The sequence below is a fragment of the Thunnus maccoyii genome, chromosome 15, assembly GCF_910596095.1.
Source record: "Thunnus maccoyii chromosome 15, fThuMac1.1, whole genome shotgun sequence".
NCBI lineage: Eukaryota > Metazoa > Chordata > Actinopteri > Scombriformes > Scombridae > Thunnus > Thunnus maccoyii.
Window position 1 is genome coordinate 4,081,504 of NC_056547.1, and position 20,639 is coordinate 4,102,142.

The window sequence follows — 20,639 nt, forward strand, 5'->3', positions numbered from 1 at the left end:
GTGATTCTGATTAAGAACAGTAGTGGTGGAAACTTCACCTTACGCGTGTAAAATGTATATTTTAAAGGCTCATTACGGTTTTGTATTTCTCTGTAATGTAGCACAGTGTTAACAATGATACTTATAACATCTTTTCAGCCCTGGAACTCAAACCAGTAGTTTCTGATGCCCCCCCAAAATATACAGGGGGAATGATTACAGTAAGAAAAACATGTTTCAATGTTCATTTGGGTTCCTGACTGTTGATTTAAGACAGTTATCTGAACGAAATGATCCCATGCAGCAAAAAGTACTAAATGTAGACGCGACGTGAACGCAGAATAATGTCCCTACATTACGAGCAGCACCTGAACGCACCGTGCAGAGCAGACAGACAATAGATATAGAACCGTTATAGGGAAATACGTTATACAGTAACGTGTCTATATGAGACAGACTTGAGAAGCAGGAAGCAGCAGAAGTTTGTCGCTGCGTAGTTAAAATATCGACAAACACTCGGACAAAAAGGACTTTTAGAAACGTAAACGGAGTCTACTTTGTGATGAAGATGTATTTCATCGCAGTTTTCGTCCTTTTGGGGACGGGACTGACGGTAAACAGCGGTAAGAGAGATATTTTTTTACACATTAATGCGACTCCGGTTAAAATCGAAAGTAAAATGGTCAAAGTTGTGACGTCTTTGTAATGATCAGATTTCTGTTGCGTATTTGAGTTTATCTCATTCATATAGACTGATTTTTTTAAATTTTGTTTTACTTTTTGCAATGTACAAGCCTATTACATCAAAATGAAATTGATCAACTACTTAGAAAATCTTTAGTAACTTATCACCTGAGAGTGTAACATGTCGTCAGAGAGTTTGATTATTTTTCTGTTCAAATACTAAAAAGATAAAACAAAGACATCACCATAAATATAAATGATAATTATTTTAAATGTAGATTAACCTGACGATTATTTTCTTGATGACTCAAATAATTGTTCTGTTTTAATATTACATTAGAAAATGTCCTTCTCAATTTTCCAAAAGTTCAAGATGTCCTCAAATTGTTGGTTTTGTCCAACCAACAGCCCAATACCTAAAAAAGGCGAAAAATTTACTGATACATAAAAGAGAGAAAAGGGAACAGATAACCACAGGAAGTTTGACACTTGTGCTTGAACAGAAAACTGAAACAATTAGATGATTCTCAAAATGTGCCAATATGATTACTGGAATAATAGTTACAACTGTAAACAACATCAATCTACAAATGAAATAGAGTAAATTAAAGAAAGTACAGTTTGTTATAGCAGGTCTGTCATTGGTATCAACAAGTCAGGAGCATGTGCGCACATCTAAGCGGAAGAGGGCAGGTGCTGGGCTGAAAGTGAGCGAATGTCGAAATACGCAGATAAACAGCTCAAACACTGCAGGGCTCCAATCTCCACTTATAATTTATTGTACCAAGGTGACGTTTTGAGCACTACTGCTCTTAATCAGACTCCATCAGACTCCAGTGATTCTGATTAAGAACAGTAGTGGTCCTAACGTCACTTTGCGCGTGTAAAATGTATATTTTAAAGGCTCATTACGGTTTTGTTTTTCTCTGTAATGTAGCACAGTGTTAACAATGATACTTATAACATCTTTTCAGCCCTGGAACTCAAACCAGTAGTTTCTGATGCCCCCCAAAATATATATTTAAATAATTAAATTAATATCATAATGGCTTGAACTAACGACTACTAGTCGACAAGGAAAATCTTTGTTCTGGGGCAGAACTAGTTCCAGCCACGTTTTTCTGTCTGATGGGAAAAAAATAACATTTCATGTTATTTTGTGTCATTAAATTGTATCTTATCACTTTTATCACATTATCACTGATTATCACGTCTACATTTCAGTACCATGCATCAACACTGAGTCACATGAAACTAAATATTAATGATGTTAAGCGAATGAAACTAATGTAAATGTTTTCTATGTTATGGAAACAGCGTAGTTATTATTGCTAGGGCGGTTGTGGTTGTGCTCCTTGTTGTCATCGTACTGGTGGTGTTGTATAGAAACAGGATGAATGGTAGGTGTAATATATAATCATTGTGCTTTCTCAACAACAAGGTACCAGTGGAGTGTGATATGTTTTTCCCATAATTTATTTTATATCCTTTAAAAGAAAATACATAAAACATTTAATTCCTCAAAAAAACTAGATTAAGAAAAGAAACTGATTCCTGCAAGTTTTCCAGCAAACAATTGAAAAGCTCTATTTACTTAACAGTTGTTTTTTATGTCTTTAAATTGATTTAAAGAGTAACTACACAGTCAAACTCTGCTAGCTCCCTCCATCCCAGCATATTTAAAAGATGTGCACAGGATGACTGTAGGGGGCGTGGCCTCGTGGCTACGTAGTGCGTGATGCGGGAGGTACGGGGACGTTGACGAGAGTGGATTAAGACTGACCACCACTCAGTGTAGCATGAACAGTTGTAGAGCTGGTAGTCAGAGATAACCGGCCATGAGCAGCTGCTGTCAGACTCTCTGTGTCCGCCGGAGCTTTGACCGTCACTAGAAGCACATTCATGGCCCTTTGTAAAAGTTTCTACTACGAGAAGCTCTCAGGTGTGTGTGTGTCTGTGAGGGAGTGTCAGTACGTAGCTGTAGCCCTGCGGTTGATCATGTTAATGTTACCGTCATCAGTCTGAATGTCTTTATAATACAGCACATAATACATACATCATACAGCTTTTAATACAGCACAGTTAGTTATCAGCGGGCCCATGTGTTGTGTTTACTGCCACAGAAAAGGAATAACTTATTTGTATAACCAGGGTTCTCTGAGCAGCATGACGTCTCTTATCAGACCTGCTAACGTCTCCAGCAGCTCTGTGTGAGAGGAACAAACTGAGGCTACAGTTAGCAGAGTTCAGATATTAATACTTGATGCTGCAGCTGAAGTGAAATATACCTCAGATTGTTGACTTTTCCTCACAATTAGAGAATTCGGCTGAACTGAAATTTAAATCCAAACAGACAGAAATGAGATAATTTTGAGCAGAAAAAGTAGTTTTTACACACAATATATGTGTTTTGTTGGAAAAATAGAATCAGAGCAGTAATGAATTCAAAATGCTTCGTCATTGCTGAATTCAGTCAAAAATGACCCAGAAATTAAAATTGAACTGATTGACGCTGCAGATTGTAAAAACAAACCCAAGTGGTCATGGTATTAGAGGGATACTGATGGTTCTTAGTGTTTGTGCTGTCCATTACAATCATGCAACATACAACCTGTTGGGTTTTATCTCTTACATAGACTGTATTTACACCAATTTTAGACAGATATTACAGTCTCTTCTGCTATAAGTCAGGAAGGTGAAAGGGTGTTAAATCATTGTTGGTTATCTGGTGCAAAGGTCTATTATTTAATGATCATGGACATCATGAGATGTTCACAGGTCACAGTGAATATCAGTCCTGTCAGTCATCATGTAGGAAAGGTTCTTATCTTTTATTTGACTGAGTTTAAAGTCTCTTCATCAAAACTCTTCATCACACATTTGTGCAGGGAGCTGCCCAGAGGTGTTGAGTTTCTACCTCACAGTTAGCTATAGTTGTCTGTTGTTGTTTGCTTCTTAGATGCATAAATAACTGCTACCAGCTGTAGTTCATAATATATATTTTTTTGAGAATCTCATTAAAAACCACTGTGACACAACACAAGTTTACAAAAAGGATTTCCTTTTGCTTATAAAGTACAAGCTGCATTTCCTCCTCTTAGGAAAAACAATCCACTGAAACAACATTTGCATTTGATGTTTTTAAATAGATTCATTTTGTCAGTCAAATAGACTTTTTTTCTTGATTTGTTCCTTGCAATAAACTGCATTCAGTCATTGTTGGCAAAGCTGCAAATGAATGAGTTTGTGTAATGGCAATATTTGATTTGAAGATGATTTTTGTTTAATCACTGGATTAGCCAAAAAAGCATTCTTCCCATCTGGTTAAGTTAAATATTGTGAAAAGGCACTATATCATCTATCTGTCACAATATAAAATATGCAACACTGTGAAAGAGGATTTTAATAATATCTTCCATCTCTATTACTAACATGCTAAACATTAGCATGCATCCTTATTAACATGTTAACATGTACAGTCGGTTTATATTTTCAATATGATCTGTGGAACAACACATAATGCTAATATTTCATCTAAAAGTAAAATGCTTCAGTTATACATATAGATTTCATTTGTGCAGCCCCCGAAGTCCCAAAAGATTGTTGTATTTATTTTGTTTGTGCATATTATGTGAAAAACATTCATACAGTGCACACAAGTTGTTACCATGTTGGAGAGATATAATGAACTATACATTCATATAGTTCTTCTCTATCATGCAACTTGCTCTCATCACCTCAAAACTGAGAATAAAATTTGATAAAGTTTTATTTTCACCTTCTGAATTTCATACAGTTGAAGTCCTACTGCTCTGGGATTGTCCTCAAATTAAATCAGTGTTCAAACTGTGTATTTTAAGGCTGTGTAATTTAAAGGACAATAGATTTATCTAATGGAGGGACTAAACAGTTTCAGACCATGTCATTGACTTGACATCCATGAATAATTGAGGGCCATGTTATAGAAACACTAGAAGCATTAAGTAGCTATCCTAAACTTAAACACACCTTTTAAATAACTTGTTCCTACTAAAAAAATGTATAAAAGATTGTTTTTTGCACACAATATAACATCTCTTTGCCACAAAATTAAAAACATCTTCTGTTATTGTCTGAAACTGTTGTGATGTTACATCACTTTAATCTATTATATATCATCATTTATAACATAAAGAAAGCTCTTCCTCTGCAGACATTGACTCAGGTCCTGAAACAGTATTTTAAAGCATTTTATCTTTAGTTTCCGTTGTATCCTCAGTGAATAAATAAATCAAAAGCAGTCCAGAAAACACAGATTGGATATAATCAGTTATTACAAACCTCAATGCATTTTCTTTTCGTCACAGGGTCTGATGAGTCTCTCTACAGGGGTGCCTCTGGTGGTTCTGGTAAGTATCTTCTGTTGATTGATTGAAATCTGCACCACACAGGTTCATGCTTTGGCAGCTTCAAGTGGCAGCAAGAGATATATTAAATGTTAAAAGGAATTACACCCAAATTACCAAAACTTAACAGCAGATATTTAACAAAATGAGACATCCTCGCTTCGGAGCCGTCATGTCAACTAAAATAATGTGCTGCAGAGCTGCAACATCTGTCCATTGCTTATTTTACAGCACAAACACGCATATATATCCTTTATATATTTTATTGTGTGAAGCACTACAAATGGTTTGTATATTCCAGCTGTGTGTCACGCCTCTTTTATATGTCATGTATGCTGAAAAGACTTCCTCAAAGGATAACCTGTGCATCCTCGCTCATAGCTCCTCCAGCAAGCCTCCTCTCTCCTTGAGATGCATTTTAGGAATTGAGACGTCCTTAAACATGACGCACTGAGATCGATTTCCGGGTCACAGGCAGGAGGACGGATGAGAGAGGAGATGAGGAGGCACAAAATAGAGAAATGAGAAGAGCCCACAGTCTGAAGTCTGAGAGGAACCAACTTAGCAGGAAAAAAAAGCGCTACTACTGGACAGAGGATATAAAACAAAAAGGGGAGTTTGAAAAACCAGAAGAGACATTAAATTGACAGATAACACAAAAACAAGAACAAAGTATTTAATTAAGCTCAGAGAGCTGTGTAATTTAAAGGACAATAGATTTATCTAATGGAGGGACTAAACAGTTTCAGACCATGTCATTGACTTGACGTCCATGAATAATTGAGGATCATGTTATAGAAGCACTAGAAGCATTAAGTAGCTATCCTAAACTTAAACACACCTTTTAAATAACTTGTTCCTACCAAATAATATGTATTAAAGATTGTTTTTTGCACACAATATAACATTTATTTGCCCCAAAATTAAAAACATCTTCTGTCTGGTCTTCAGGGGCTTTGTCCATAAAAATGTTTGGGGTCAAAAAAACAAAAATTACAAATTGAGTCTTTAAAAGCTGCTCAGTTGAACCACAAGTTCTGCAAGTTACTAATTTCAGATAATCATTTTTCTCAATTGAAAAATGGATATGCATGTTTGGAATTGAAATAAGTCCAGCTGTTTGTTTTGTCCCAAGTCATGATGTTCTTGAGTTAGAGGCTTTTCCAGATTTAGAATCAGTTATGTAGTTTAGGAGTAGTAATAAGTTCAGCTGTTCATTAATGTGTTAATGTTGTCTTTATTAACAGGAGGAGGTGGACCCAACAATCATCAAGGTAACTATTTTATTTCTTCTCTTTTACTTGAAGGTTACAGCTTTGGTCAGACTTACTTAGCTTATAGGATCAGACTGGTGTTAAATATATTTCTTATTGTCAACAAGTAAAACCAACAAAGTGATGAGTCTGTCTCTACATACTTGTCAACGTCCCTCCCTGTCTGTGGCTCTCAACTTCAAGCTCGTTACTTCCTACTGAAGACGTAGATCAGAAATATTTAGTTTCATGTTTTTAAAAAAGTCTCAGTCATTTTGTCACTGTAGTTTTTAACAAATAAACAGAAGAAATAGTGTATTTGTTGGGGACTATTTTCAGCGGTGGATGAATCCACATTTGAACTCTTGTGAGTATTTCTGGCAGCAGGACTGTGTGTGCAGGATTGAGTCAAAATAAAGGAAAGTGTGTTCATGTTGATGAAGGAACATGTCACCCAGTACAGCGGTGTGACTCATTGACCACGGAGCCACAGAGGTCAACAGAGCTCTACGGCACAGAGGAATAAGATATATCACACAATACTTGTTAGTATAATTAATGAATAGAAAGCAGTCCAGGAAGCACTGATTTGTTGACGGCAACTTAATCCTTTTAGTTAGTCCTGGCCAGGCTGTAACTTCTGTACAATGAACTTGACAATAGTTAGTTTAGCTGTTTTTGTTTTTTATATGTGTGTTAACTTTGTGTTTATTCACAGATGTACCACATGATGAAGATCCTGTTGCCCCAGGTAAGTGCTTTACTTTTCTGCTGTGGATTCTTTTAAAGATTGAAATGTTAAATGTTCTGGTGCTAAAGATGTTTATAATGTTACAACAATGACTCAGATGGAGGAATGATGAACCTGTCTGGATAAACCAGATTTAACTGTTTAAGTTAATTTTAAGTTTAAAAAACACTGAGACAGAGGTGGACACAAGCTTTTACCATGTTGGAGAGATATAATGAACTATACATTCATATAGTTCTTCTCTATCATGCAACTTGCTCTCATCACCTCAAAACTGAGAATAAAATTTGATAAAGTTTTATTTTCACCTCTGAATTTAATACAGTTGAAGTCCTACTGCTCTGGGATTGTCCTCAAATTGAATCAGTGTTCAAACTGTGTAATTTAAAGGACAATAGATTTATCTAATGGAGAGACTAAACAGTTTCAGACCATGTCATTGACTTGACATCCATGAATAATTGAGGGCCATGTTATAGAAGCACTAGAAGCATTAAGTAGCTATCCTAAACTTAAACACACCTTTTAAATAACTTGTTCCTACTAAAAAAATGTATTAAAGATTGTTTTTTGCACACAATATAACATTTATTTGCCCCAAAATTAAAAACATCTTCTGTCTGGACTTCAGGGTCTTTGTCCATAAAAATGTTTGGGGTCAAAAAAACAAAAATTACAAATTGAGTCTTTAAAAGCTGCTCAGTTAAACCACAAGTTCTGCAAGTTACTAATTTCAGATAATTTTTCTCAATTGAAAAATGGATATGCATGTTTGGAATTGAAATAAGTCCAGCTGTTTGTTTTGTCCCAAGTCATGATGTTCTTCATTTAGAGACTTTTCCAGATTTAGAATCAGTTATGTAGTTTAGGAGTAGTAATAAGTTCAGCTGTTCATTAATGTGTTAATGTTGTCTTTATTAACAGGAGGATTGATACCCAACAATCATCCAGGTAACTATTTTATTTCTTCTCTTTTACTTGAAGGTTACAGCTTTGGTCAGACTTACTTAGCTTATAGGATCAGACTGGTGTTAAATATATTTCTTATTGTCAACAAGTAAAACCAACAAAGTGATGAGTCTGTCTCTACATACTTGTCAACGTCCCTCCCTGTCTGTGGCTCTAAACTTCAAGCTCGTTACTTCCTACTGAAGACGTAGATCAGAAATATTTAGTTTCATGTTTTTAAAAAAGTCTCAGTCATTTTGTCACTGTAGTTTTTAACAAACAAACAGAGGAAATAGTGTATTTGTTGGGGACTATTTTCAGCGGTGGATGAATCCACATTTGAACTCTTGTGAGTATTTCTGGCAGCAGGACTGTGTGTGCAGGATTGAGTCAAAATAAAGGACAGTGTGTTCATGTTGATGAAGGAACATGTCACCCAGTACAGCGGTGTGACTCATTGACCACGGAGCCACAGAGGTCAACAGAGCTCTACGGCACAGAGGAATAAGATATATCACACAATACTTGTTAGTATAATTAATAAATAGAAAGCAGTCCAGGAAGCACTGATTTGTTGACGGCAACTTAATCCTTTTAATTAGTCCTGGCCAGGCTGTAACTTCTGTACAATGAACTTGACAATAGTTAGTTTAGCTGTTTTTGTTTTTTATATGTGTGTTAACTTTGTGTTTATTCACAGATGTACCACATGATGAAGTTCCTGCTGCCCAAGGTAAGTGCTTTACTTTTCTGCTTTGGATTCTTTTAAAGATTGAAATGTTAAATATTTTGGTGCTAAAGATGTTTATAATGTTACAACAATGACTCAGAGGGAGGCAGCATGATGAAAGAATCCCAAATGTCTGAATAAACCAAATTTAACTTTATTAATAAATTAAAGTGTAAAAAAAGCTGAGACAGAGGAGGAGGAAGGGCCTCTTGTAGGTTGGCTAGGAGCCACTGAGTGGACAGGTGCAGTTGTTCAGACATAAATCACCAACCTGAGGCAGACCTTCTGGACACGAGCCTCTGCCATACATTACCAGTTCACCTTCAGAAGTCTAACTGGTATCAGTCATTTCTGTAAACACAGCAAGAATATAGACTTATAGACCAAAAGACAAACCAAACCAACCAAAGACCAAACAATCCTGATTTATTTAAAAAAAAAAATCAAAGAGGATGTAGAGACAGAAAAAGCTCCACGTTTTATCAGACACATGGACTCATATTAAGAGAAGATGGTCAGTAAGTCAAATCATTAGTTAAGGCAGCCCTGTCTGTAAACTCTGAATCATGAACTTCACACTTTCCTCAGTTAAAAAATGGATATGTATATTTTGAATTTTAATAAGTGCAGCTGTTTATTAGTAATGTTAATGTTGTCTTTATTTACAGTCACCACTCTGCCAGCCACAACCAACAATGTCCAAGGTAACTACTTTCTTTCTTTCCCATCAGAAAAACATTGACTGAAGCTTTAAAGGACAAGTTCACAATTTTTAAACTCTATCATAATCAACAGTCAGGTGTCCATATGAACAGTGAAAGAGGTTTTCCTCGCTGTAATCATTCCTCCTGTTCATACTGGCTGTTAAAAGATCCTTCAAATGTGCTTTCAATGTGCTTAACGTAATGCATTAAAGCAGATTTCAGTCTTTAATTGTGTGTGTGTGTGTGTGTGTGTGTTTTTTTATCAATGTCTCTCCACAACTTCCCAATGATGAAGGTGTGAACAAACGTCTCCTGAGGAAAAAGAGGAAAGAGAAAGGTAAAAGTTTTCCTGTAGGAAGACATGATGTCAGCTGCTGAGCTACATGACTTTGTACAGATTCTGATGTCAGTGTTACATAATGAAATACTGTTTTGATAATGAGATATTATTTTGTCCATATTGCCCAACTCTGCACCCACCAATGTTCATGTAATTTGAATAATAGATTAAAAAACAATAGATGACTGAGTTTAATCTTTGAAGTTTTAAACCAAACAGGAAGTGAAGTTAGGAGGTGCTGGTGTTAATGGTGTTACAGGAAACCATCAAAACATTTTGTTAATGTCTGAAACTGTTGTGATGTTACATCACTTTAATCTATTATATATCATCATTTATAACATAAAGAAAGCTCTTCCTCTGCAGACATTGACTCAGGTCCTGAAACAGTATTTTAAAGCATTTTATCTTTAGTTTCCGTTGTATCCTCAGAGAATAAATAAATCAAAAGCAGTCCAGAAAACACAGATTGGATATAAGCAGTTATTACAAACCTCAATGCATTTTCTTTTCTTCACAGGGTCTGATGAGTCTCTCTACAGGGGTGCCTCTGGTGGTTCTGGTAAGTATCTTCTGTTGATTGACTGAAATCTGCACCACACAGGTTCATGCTTTGGCAGCTTCAAGTGGCAGCAAGAGATAAATTAAATGTTAAAAGGAATTACACCCAAATTACCAAAACTTAACATACTATCTTCATGACTAGATATTACTAGAGGTAACTGAGAAAATGTGTTATGCAATTTGGATAAATGAAAAGTTAATAACAAAATGCATCTCAGCCTCACAAGATGTGTAGAAAAGCAGCATTAGTTCATGTATAGAAAGTAACACATCTGTTAATTCTTGCAGACATCAACTCACCTGACGGCTCCAATGAGCGTCTCCTTACTACCTAGCCCTCCTCTCATTTCTCAGTTTGTACATCCTCGATTCCTTTCCTGGTCTCCTCTCCTCGCATCTTAGTCCCTCCCACCTGAGATGCGAGCGGAGGAGGCGAGGCAGCAGATATTTAACAAAGTGAGACATCCTCGCTTTGGAGCCGTCATGTCAATTAAAATAATGTGCTGCAGAGCTGCATCATCTGTCCATTGCTTTTTTTACAGCCTACTACTGTATTTAATGATCTCTGTCAGATGAACAGAACAGTGTTTATGACAACTTATATATTTACTTTGAATTCAAATCGCAATGTGTCGTAATGCGACAAAGATGTACGGATGTCATACATTGTTATATTTTATTGTGTTAATGTTGTCTTTATTCAGAAAAACACTGACTGAGGCTTTAAAGGACAAGTTCACAATTTTTAAACTCTATCATAATCAACAGTCAGGTGTCCATATGAACAGTGAAAGAGGTTTTCCTCGCTGTAATCATTCCTCCTGTTCATACTGGATATTAAAAGATCCTTCAAATGTGCTTTCAATGGAAGTGATGGAGGCCAAAATCCACAGTGTGTCCACACAGTCAGAAGTGAGGGAGAAGGAGTAGATGATATTTCTAGGATTTTAAACTGGTAATTATACTTTTCTTGCGCAAAAACTATATGAGAGACATTATTATTAGACGTAGAGTATTTTTAGGTCTTTATACATGTCTGGAGGGGATCTTTAAGAAAGTAAACTTTGATTTAGCTGCGTTAACGTTACTCTGAAGATCAGATTAAAACTGAAATGAAGCAGCAGAGGTTTCATGACTTTGCGTCATTTCATCATCATTTCTGTATCAGACCTGCTGTATGTCAGCGTGAAGCAAACATACACATAAATCTAAAGAAAAGAACCTGAAAATATACCACTGGGGAAGTTTCAGCCAGTAGAGATGAATATGTGATGCAAGAAGAGGGAGAGGAGGACGATGAAGACATAAACTGGAAGATTAATTGTTGGATTAATTTTTGTGTCTGTTGGTTTAGTTTAGTTTTATTTTCTAATTCTTCCTTTTACATCAACGTTACTTACAGAACATCAGTGTTCATTTTTGAGTCTATAGTTTTTCATGAAGAAAAACAGTGAAAACTTGAATAAAACATGTAGTTTTTGGTTCCTGCTGTAGGTTCTTAAGATGCTTTGAGCCTCCTGCGAGTGTTCAGGAGTCACTGGTTCATCTTTGTTTGTTTGTAAGAGCGTCGTCAGTTATGATGCTTTTTGGAAACAAACCTCTGAAACTGTAGAAGGTTCATAAGATGGATTTTACAGTTTCATCATAGCTTTAAGATGCTTTTGGAGAAACAAACCTGGTTGTTTGTTCTGCAGCAGGGTTTGACAGCTTTCACACCACCATAAATGATCGGAGCCAACGCACCATTATGTTGATTTTCTATGATTTCTTCCTCTCACACACATGATGTTGACAAACCTGAGAGCATTATAAGATCATGTAAAAAATTAACGTAATGCATTAAAGGAGATTGTAGTCTTTAATTGTGTGTGTGTGTGTGTGTGTGTGTGTGTCTGTGTGTGTGTGTGTGTGTTCAATGACGTCAATGAAGGTGTGAACAAACGTCTCCTGAAGGACGAGAAGGAAATGAGTTAAAGTTTTCCTGTAGGAAGACATGATGTCAGCTGCTGAGCTACATGACTTTGTACAGATTCTGATGTCAGTGTTACATAATGAAATACTGTTTTGATAATGACATCATTTTTATTATTGATCGTCTCACCATATTAATCTGAAAAAGGTTGACAATCGTTATGTCTAAATTAATAATCTAAATATGACCAAAGTCTGGCCCAACATGAGATCTTCAATACTTTTACTGTTTATATAAAATCAAACATTATGTTTTAGTCGACTTTAAAATAATTATTAATTATAAATCACATGGTAAATGTTTGTTTTGTGTTTTGTCCATATTACCCAACTCTGCACCCACCAATGTTCATGTAATTTGAATAATAGATTAAAAAACAATAGATGACTGAGTTTAATCTTTGAAGTTTTAAACCAAACAGGAAGTGAAGTTAGGAGGTGCTGGTGTTAATGGTGTTACAGGAAACCATCAAAACATTTTGTTAATGTCTGAAACTGTTGTGATGTTACATCACTTTAATCTATTATATATCATCATTTATAACATAAAGAAAGCTCTTCCTCTGCAGACATTGACTCAGGTCCTGAAACAGTATTTTAAAGCATTTTATCTTTAGTTTCCGTTGTATCCTCAGAGAATAAATAAATCAAAAGCAGTCCAGAAAACACAGATTGGATATAAGCAGTTATTACAAACCTCAATGCATTTTCTTTTCTTCACAGGGTCTTATGAGTCTCTCTTCATGCGTGAAATTGATCGCTTTAGTAAGTATCTTCTGTTGATTGATTGAAATCTGCACCACACAGGTTCATGCTTTGGCAGCTTCAAGTGGCAACAAGAGATAAATTAAATGTTAAAAGGAATTACACCCAAATTACCAAAACTTAACATACTATCTTCATGACTAGATATTACTAGAGGTAACTGAGAAAATGTGTTATGCAATTTGGATAAATGAAAAGTTAATAACAAAATGCATCTCAGCCTCATGAGATATGTAGAAAAGCAGCATTAGTTCATGTATAGAAAGTAACACATCTGTTAATTCTTGCAGACATCAACTCACCTGACGGCTCCAATGAGCGTCTCCTTACTACATAGCCCTCCTCTCATTTCTCAGTTTGTACATCCTCGATTCCTTTCCTGGCCTCCTCTCCTCGCATCTTAGTCCCTCCCACCTGAGATGCGAGCGGAGGAGGCGAGGCAGCAGATATTTAACAAAATGGGACATCCTCACTTTGGAGCCGTCATGTCAATTAAAATAATGTGCTGCAGAGCTGCATCATCTGTCCATTGCTTTTTTTACAGCCTACTACTGTATTTAATGATCTCTGTCAGATGAGCAGAACAGTGTTCATGACAACTTATATATTTACTTTGAATTCAAATCGCAATGTGTCGTAATGCGACAAAGATGTACGGATGTCATACATTGTTATATTTTATTGAACGCACAAACACACATATATATCCTTTATGTATTTTATTGTGTGAAGCACTACAAATGGTTTGTATATTCCAGCTGTGTGTCACGCCTCTTTTATATGTCATGTGTGCTGAAAAGACTTCCTCAAAGGATAACCTGTGCATCCTCGCTCATAGCTCCTCCAGCAAGCCTCCTCTCTCCTTGAGATGCATTTTAGGAATTGAGACGTCCTTAAACATGACGCGCTGAGATCGATTTCCGGGTCACAGGCAGGAGGACGGATGAGAGAGGAGATGAGGAGGCACAAAATAGATAAATGAGAAGAGCCCACAGTCTGAAGTCTGAGAGGAACCAACTTAGCAGGAAAAAAAAAGCTACTACTGGACAGAGGATATAAAACAAAAAGGGGAGCTGGAAAAACCAGAAGAGACATTAAATTGACAGATAACACAAAAATCAGAACAAAGTATTTAATTAAGCTCAGAGAGCTGTGTAATTTAAAGGACAATAGATTTATCTAATGGAGGGACTAAACAGTTTCAGACCATGTCATTGACTTGACATCCATGAATAATTGAGGGCCATGTTATAGAAGCACTAGAAGCATTAAGAAGCTATCCTAAACTTAAACACACCTTTTAAATAACTTGTTCCTACTAAAAAAATGTATAAAAGATCATTTTTTGCACACAATATAACATTTATTTGCCACAAAATTAAAAACATCTTCTGTCTGGTCTTCAGGGGCTTTGTCCATAAAAATGTTTGGGGTCAAAAAAACAAAAATTACAAATTGAGTCTTTAAAAGCTGCTCAGTTAAACCACAAGTTCTGCAAGTTACTAATTTCAGATAATCATTTTTCTCAATTCAAAAATGGCTTTGCATGTTTGGAATTGAAATAAGTCCAGCTGTTTGTTTTGTCCCAAGTCATGATGTTCTTCAGTTAGAGGCTTTTCCAGATTTAGAATCAGTTATGTAGTTTAGGAGTAGTAATAAGTTCAGCTGTTCATTAATGTGTTAATGTTGTCTTTATTAACAGGATTGATACTCAACTATTTTCAAGGTAACTGTTTTTTTTCTTCTCTTTCACTTGAAGGTTACAGCTTTGGTCAGACTTACTTAGCTTATAGGATCAGACTGGTGTTAAATATATTTCTTATTGTCAACAAGTAAAACCAACAAAGTGATGAGTCTGTCTCTACATACTTGTCAACGTCCCTCCCTGTCTGTGGCTCTCAACTTCAAGCTCGTTACTTCCTACTGAAGACGTAGATCAGAAATATTTAGTTTAGTATTTAGTTAGTTTAAGTGATGGAGGCCAAAATCCACAGTGTGTCCACACAGTCAGAAGTGAGGGAGAAGGAGTAGATGATATTTCTAGGATTTTAAACTGGTAATTATACTTTTCTTGTGGAAAAACTATATGAGAGACATTATTATTAGACGTAGATTATTTTCTGTCTTTATACATGTGTGGAGGGGATCTTTAAGAAAGTAAACTTTGATTCAGCTGCGTTAACGTTACTCTGAAGATCAGATTAAAACTGAAATGAAGCAGCAGAGGTTTCATGACTTTGCGTCATTTCATCATCATTTCTGTATCAGACCTGCTGTATGTCAGCGTGAAGCAAACATACACATAAATCTAAAGAAAAGAACCTGAAAATATACCACTGGGGAAGTTTCAGCCAGTAGAGATGAATATATGATGCAAGAAGAGGGAGAGGAGGACGATGAAGACACAAACTGGAAGATTAATTGTTGGATTCATTTTTGTGTCTGTTGGTTTAGTTTAGTTTTATTTTCTAATTCTTCCTTTTACATCAACGTTACTTACAGAACATCAGTGTTCATTTTTGAGTCTATAGTTTTTCATGAAGAAAAACAGTGAAAACTTCAATAAAACATGTAGTTTTTGGTTCCTGCTGTAGGTTCTTAAGATGCTTTGAGCCTCCTGCGAGTGTTCAGGAGTCACTGGTTCATCTTTGTTTGTTTGTAAGAGCGTCGTCAGTTATGATGCTTTTGGGAAACAAACCTCTGAAACTGTAGAAGGTTCATAAGATGGATTTTACAGTTTCATCATAGCTTTAAGATGCTTTTGGAGAAAAAAACCTGGTTGTTTGGTCTGCAGCAGGGTTTGACAGGTTTGACACCACCATAAATGATCGGAGCCAACGCACCATTATGTTGATTTTCTATGATTTCTTCCTCTCACACACGTGATGTTGACAAACCTGAGAATATTATAAGATCATGTAAAAAATTAACGTAATGCATTAAAGGAGATTGTAGTCTTTAATTGTGTGTGTGTGTGTGTGTGTGTGTTTGTGTGTGTGTGTGTGTGTGTGTGTGTGTGTGTGTGTGTGTGTTTTTATCAATGTCTCTCCACAACTTCCCAATGATGAAGGTGTGAACAAATGTCTCCTGAAGAAAATGAAGAAAGAGAAAGGTAAAAGTTTTCCTGTAGGAAGACATGATGTCAGCTGCTGAGCTACATGACTTTGTACAGATTCTGATGTCAGTGTTACATAATGAAATACTGTTTTGATAATGAGATCATTTTATTCTTGATCGTCTCACCATATAAATATGAAAAAGGTTGACATTTGTTATGTCTAAATTAAAAATCTAAATATGACCAAAGTCTGGCCCAACATGAGATCTTCAATACTTTTACTATTTATATAAAATCAAACATTATGTTTTAGTTGACTTTAAAATAATTATTAATTATAAATCACATGGTAAAAAAATGTTTGTTTTCAGTGTTTTGTCCATATTACCCAACTCTGCACCCACCAATGTTCATGTAATTTGAATAATAGATTAAAAAACAATAGATGACTGAGTTTAATTTTTGAAGTTTTAAACCAAACAGGAAGTGAAGTTAGGAGGTGCTGGTGTTAATGGTGTTACAGGAAACCATCAAAACATTTTGTTAATGTCTGAAACTGTTGTGATGTTACATCACTTTAATCTATTATATATCATCATTTATAACATAAAGAAAGCTCTTCCTCTGCAGACATTGACTCAGGTCCTGAAACAGTATTTTAAAGCATTTTATCTTTAGTTTCCGTTGTATCCTCAGTGAATAAATAAATCAAAAGCAGTCCAGAAAACACAGATTGGATATAAGCAGTTATTACAAACCTCAATGCATTTTCTTTTCTTCACAGGGTCTTATGAGTCTCTCTTCATGCGTGAAATTGATCGCTTTAGTAAGTATCTTCTGTTGATTGATTGAAATCTGCACCACACAGGTTCATGCTTTGGCAGCTTCAAGTGGCAACAAGAGATAAATTAAATGTTAAAAGGAATTACACCCAAATTACCAAAACTTAACATACTATCTTCATGACTAGATATTACTAGAGGTAACTGAGAAAATGTGTTATGCAATTTGGATAAATGAAAAGTTAATAACAAAATGCATCTCAGCCTCATGAGATATGTAGAAAAGCAGCATTAGTTCATGTATAGAAAGTAACACATCTGTTAATTCTTGCAGACATCAACTCACCTGACGGCTCCAATGAGCGTCTCCTTACTACCTAGCCCTCCTCTCATTTCTCAGTTTGTACATCCTCGATTCCTTTCCTGGCCTCCTCTCCTCGCATCTTAGTCCCTCCCACCTGAGATGCGAGCGGAGGAGGCGAGGCAGCAGATATTTAACAAAATGGGACATCCTCACTTTGGAGCCGTCATGTCAATTAAAATAATGTGCTGCAGAGCTGCATCATCTGTCCATTGCTTTTTTTACAGCCTACTACTGTATTTAATGATCTCTGTCAGATGAGCAGAACAGTGTTCATGACAACTTATATATTTACTTTGAATTCAAATCGCAATGTGTCGTAATGCGACAAAGATGTACGGATGTCATACATTGTTATATTTTATTGAACGCACAAACACACATATATATCCTTTATGTATTTTATTGTGTGAAGCACTACAAATGGTTTGTATATTCCAGCTGTGTGTCACGCCTCTTTTATATGTCATGTGTGCTGAAAAGACTTCCTCAAAGGATAACCTGTGCATCCTCGCTCATAGCTCCTCCAGCAAGCCTCCTCTCTCCTTGAGATGCATTTTAGGAATTGAGACGTCCTTAAACATGACGCGCTGAGATCGATTTCCGGGTCACAGGCAGGAGGACGGATGAGAGAGGAGATGAGGAGGCACAAAATAGATAAATGAGAAGAGCCCACAGTCTGAAGTCTGAGAGGAACCAACTTAGCAGGAAAAAAAAGCGCTACTACTGGACAGAGGATATAAAACAAAAAGGGGAGCTGGAAAAACCAGAAGAGACATTAAATTGACAGATAACACAAAAACCAGAACAAAGTATTTAATTAAGCTCAGAGAGCTGTGTAATTTAAAGGACAATAGATTTATCTAATGGAGGGACTAAACAGTTTCAGACCATGTCATTGACTTGACATCCATGAATAATTGAGGGCCATGTTATAGAAGCACTAGAAGCATTAAGAAGCTATCCTAAACTTAAACACACCTTTTAAATAACTTGTTCCTACTAAAAAAATGTATAAAAGATCATTTTTTGCACACAATATAACATTTATTTGCCACAAAATTAAAAACATCTTCTGTCTGGTCTTCAGGGGCTTTGTCCATAAAAATGTTTGGGGTCAAAAAAACAAAAATTACAAATTGAGTCTTTAAAAGCTGCTCAGTTAAACCACAAGTTCTGCAAGTTACTAATTTCAGATAATCATTTTTCTCAATTCAAAAATGGCTTTGCATGTTTGGAATTGAAATAAGTCCAGCTGTTTGTTTTGTCCCAAGTCATGATGTTCTTCAGTTAGAGGCTTTTCCAGATTTAGAATCAGTTATGTAGTTTAGGAGTAGTAATAAGTTCAGCTGTTCATTAATGTGTTAATGTTGTCTTTATTAACAGGATTGATACTCAACTATTTTCAAGGTAACTGTTTTTTTTCTTCTCTTTCACTTGAAGGTTACAGCTTTGGTCAGACTTACTTAGCCTATAGGATCAGACTGGTGTTAAATATATTTCTTATTGTCAACAAGTAAAACCAACAAAGTGATGAGTCTGTCTCTACATACTTGTCAACGTCCCTCCCTGTCTGTGGCTCTCAACTTCAAGCTCGTTACTTCCTACTGAAGACGTAGATCAGAAATATTTAGTTTAGTATTTAGTTAGTTTAAGTGATGGAGGCCAAAATCCACAGTGTGTCCACACAGTCAGAAGTGAGGGAGAAGGAGTAGATGATATTTCTAGGATTTTAAACTGGTAATTATACTTTTCTTGTGGAAAAACTATATGAGAGACATTATTATTAGACGCAGAGTATTTTTCTGTCTTTATACATGTGTGGAGGGGATCTTTAAGAAAGTAAACTTTGATTTAGCTGCGTTAACGTTACTCTGAAGATCAGATTAAAACTGAAATGAAGCAGCAGAGGTTTCATGACTTTGCGTCATTTCATCATCATTTCTGTATCAGACCTGCTGTATGTCAGCGTGAAGCAAACATACACATAAATCTAAAGAAAAGAACCTGAAAATATACCACTGGGGAAGTTTCAGCCAGTAGAGATGAATATATGATGCAAGAAGAGGGAGAGGAGGACGATGAAGACACAAACTGGAAGATTAATTGTTGGATTCATTTTTGTGTCTGTTGGTTTAGTTTAGTTTTATTTTCTAATTCTTCCTTTTACATCAACGTCACTTATAGAACATCAGTGTTCATGTTTGAGTCTATAGTTTTTCATGAAGAAAAACAGTGAAAACTTGAATAAAACATGTAGTTTTTGGTTCCTGCTGTAGGTTCTTAAGATGCTTTGAGCCTCCTGCGAGTGTTCAGGAGTCACTGGTTCATCTTTGTTTGTTTGTAAGAGCGTCGTCAGTTATGATGCTTTTGGGAAACAAACCTCTGAAACTGTAGAAGGTTCATAAGATGGATTTTACAGTTTCATCATAGCTTTAAGATGCTTTTGGAGAAAAAAACCTGGTTGTTTGGTCTGCAGCAGGGTTTGACAGGTTTGACACCACCATAAATGATCGGAGCCAACGCACCATTATGTTGATTTTCTATGATTTCTTCCTCTCACACACGTGATGTTGACAAACCTGAGAATATTATAAGATCATGTAAAAAATTAACGTAATGCATTAAAGGAGATTGTAGTCTTTAATTGTGTGTGTGTGTGTGTGTGTGTGTGTTTGTGTGTGTGTGTGTGTGTTTGTGTGTGTGTGTGTGTGTGTGTGTGTGTGTGTGTGTGTGTGTTTTTATCAATGTCTCTCCACAACTTCCCAATGATGAAGGTGTGAACAAATGTCTCCTGAAGAAAATGAAGAAAGAGAAAGGTAAAAGTTTTCCTGTAGGAAGACATGATGTCAGCTGCTGAGCTACATGACTTTGTACAGATTCTGATGTCAGTGTTACATAATGAAATACTGTTTTGATAATGAGATCATTTTATTCTTGATCGTCTCACCATATAAATATGAAAAAGGTTGAAATTTGTTATGTCTAAATTAAAAATCTAAATATGACCAAAGTCTGGCCCAACATGAGATCTTCAATACTTTTACTATTTATATAAAATCAAACATTATGTTTTAGTTGACTTTAAAATAATTATTAATTATAAATCACATGGTAAAAAAATGTTTGTTTTCAGTGTTTTGTCCATATTACCCAACTCTGCACCCACCAATGTTCATGTAATTTGAATAATAGATTAAAAAACAATAGATGACTGAGTTTAATTTTTGAAGTTTTAAACCAAACAGGAAGTGAAGTTAGGAGGTGCTGGTGTTAATGGTGTTACAGGAAACCATCAAAACATTTTGTTAATGTCTGAAACTGTTGTGATGTTACATCACTTTAATCTATTATATATCATCAT

General features: G+C 35.7%; 2 protein-coding genes across 6 annotated transcripts in view; both read left to right on the forward strand.

Annotated features, from left to right (window-relative positions):
• Nucleotides 1–20,639, forward strand: part of LOC121913709 (DLA class I histocompatibility antigen, A9/A9 alpha chain-like) — a 258,294-nt gene that overhangs the window by 210,715 nt on the left and 26,940 nt on the right. For all 3 annotated transcript variants that reach the window (XM_042436474.1, XM_042436473.1, XM_042436472.1), the window contains exons 10-15: nucleotides 13,033–13,074; nucleotides 14,777–14,800; nucleotides 16,145–16,186; nucleotides 16,917–16,958; nucleotides 18,662–18,685; nucleotides 20,053–20,094. In XM_042436474.1, coding sequence (XP_042292408.1) covers nucleotides 13,033–13,074; nucleotides 14,777–14,800; nucleotides 16,145–16,186; nucleotides 16,917–16,958; nucleotides 18,662–18,685; nucleotides 20,053–20,094 — 216 coding nt within the window. The remainder of the gene's footprint in view (nucleotides 1–13,032; nucleotides 13,075–14,776; nucleotides 14,801–16,144; nucleotides 16,187–16,916; nucleotides 16,959–18,661; nucleotides 18,686–20,052; nucleotides 20,095–20,639) is intronic.
• Nucleotides 1–20,639, forward strand: part of LOC121913712 (major histocompatibility complex class I-related gene protein-like) — a 100,956-nt gene that overhangs the window by 36,827 nt on the left and 43,490 nt on the right. Inside the window, exon 1 of one of the 3 annotated variants that reach the window (XM_042436481.1) lies at nucleotides 436–602. The exons of the other annotated variants lie outside the window; for them this stretch is intronic. Within the exon in view, the coding sequence (XP_042292415.1) occupies nucleotides 542–602 (61 nt within the window). The 5' untranslated portion in view covers nucleotides 436–541. Of the gene's footprint in view, nucleotides 1–435; nucleotides 603–20,639 lie in introns of those variants that run through there. 3 annotated transcript variants of the gene reach the window in all.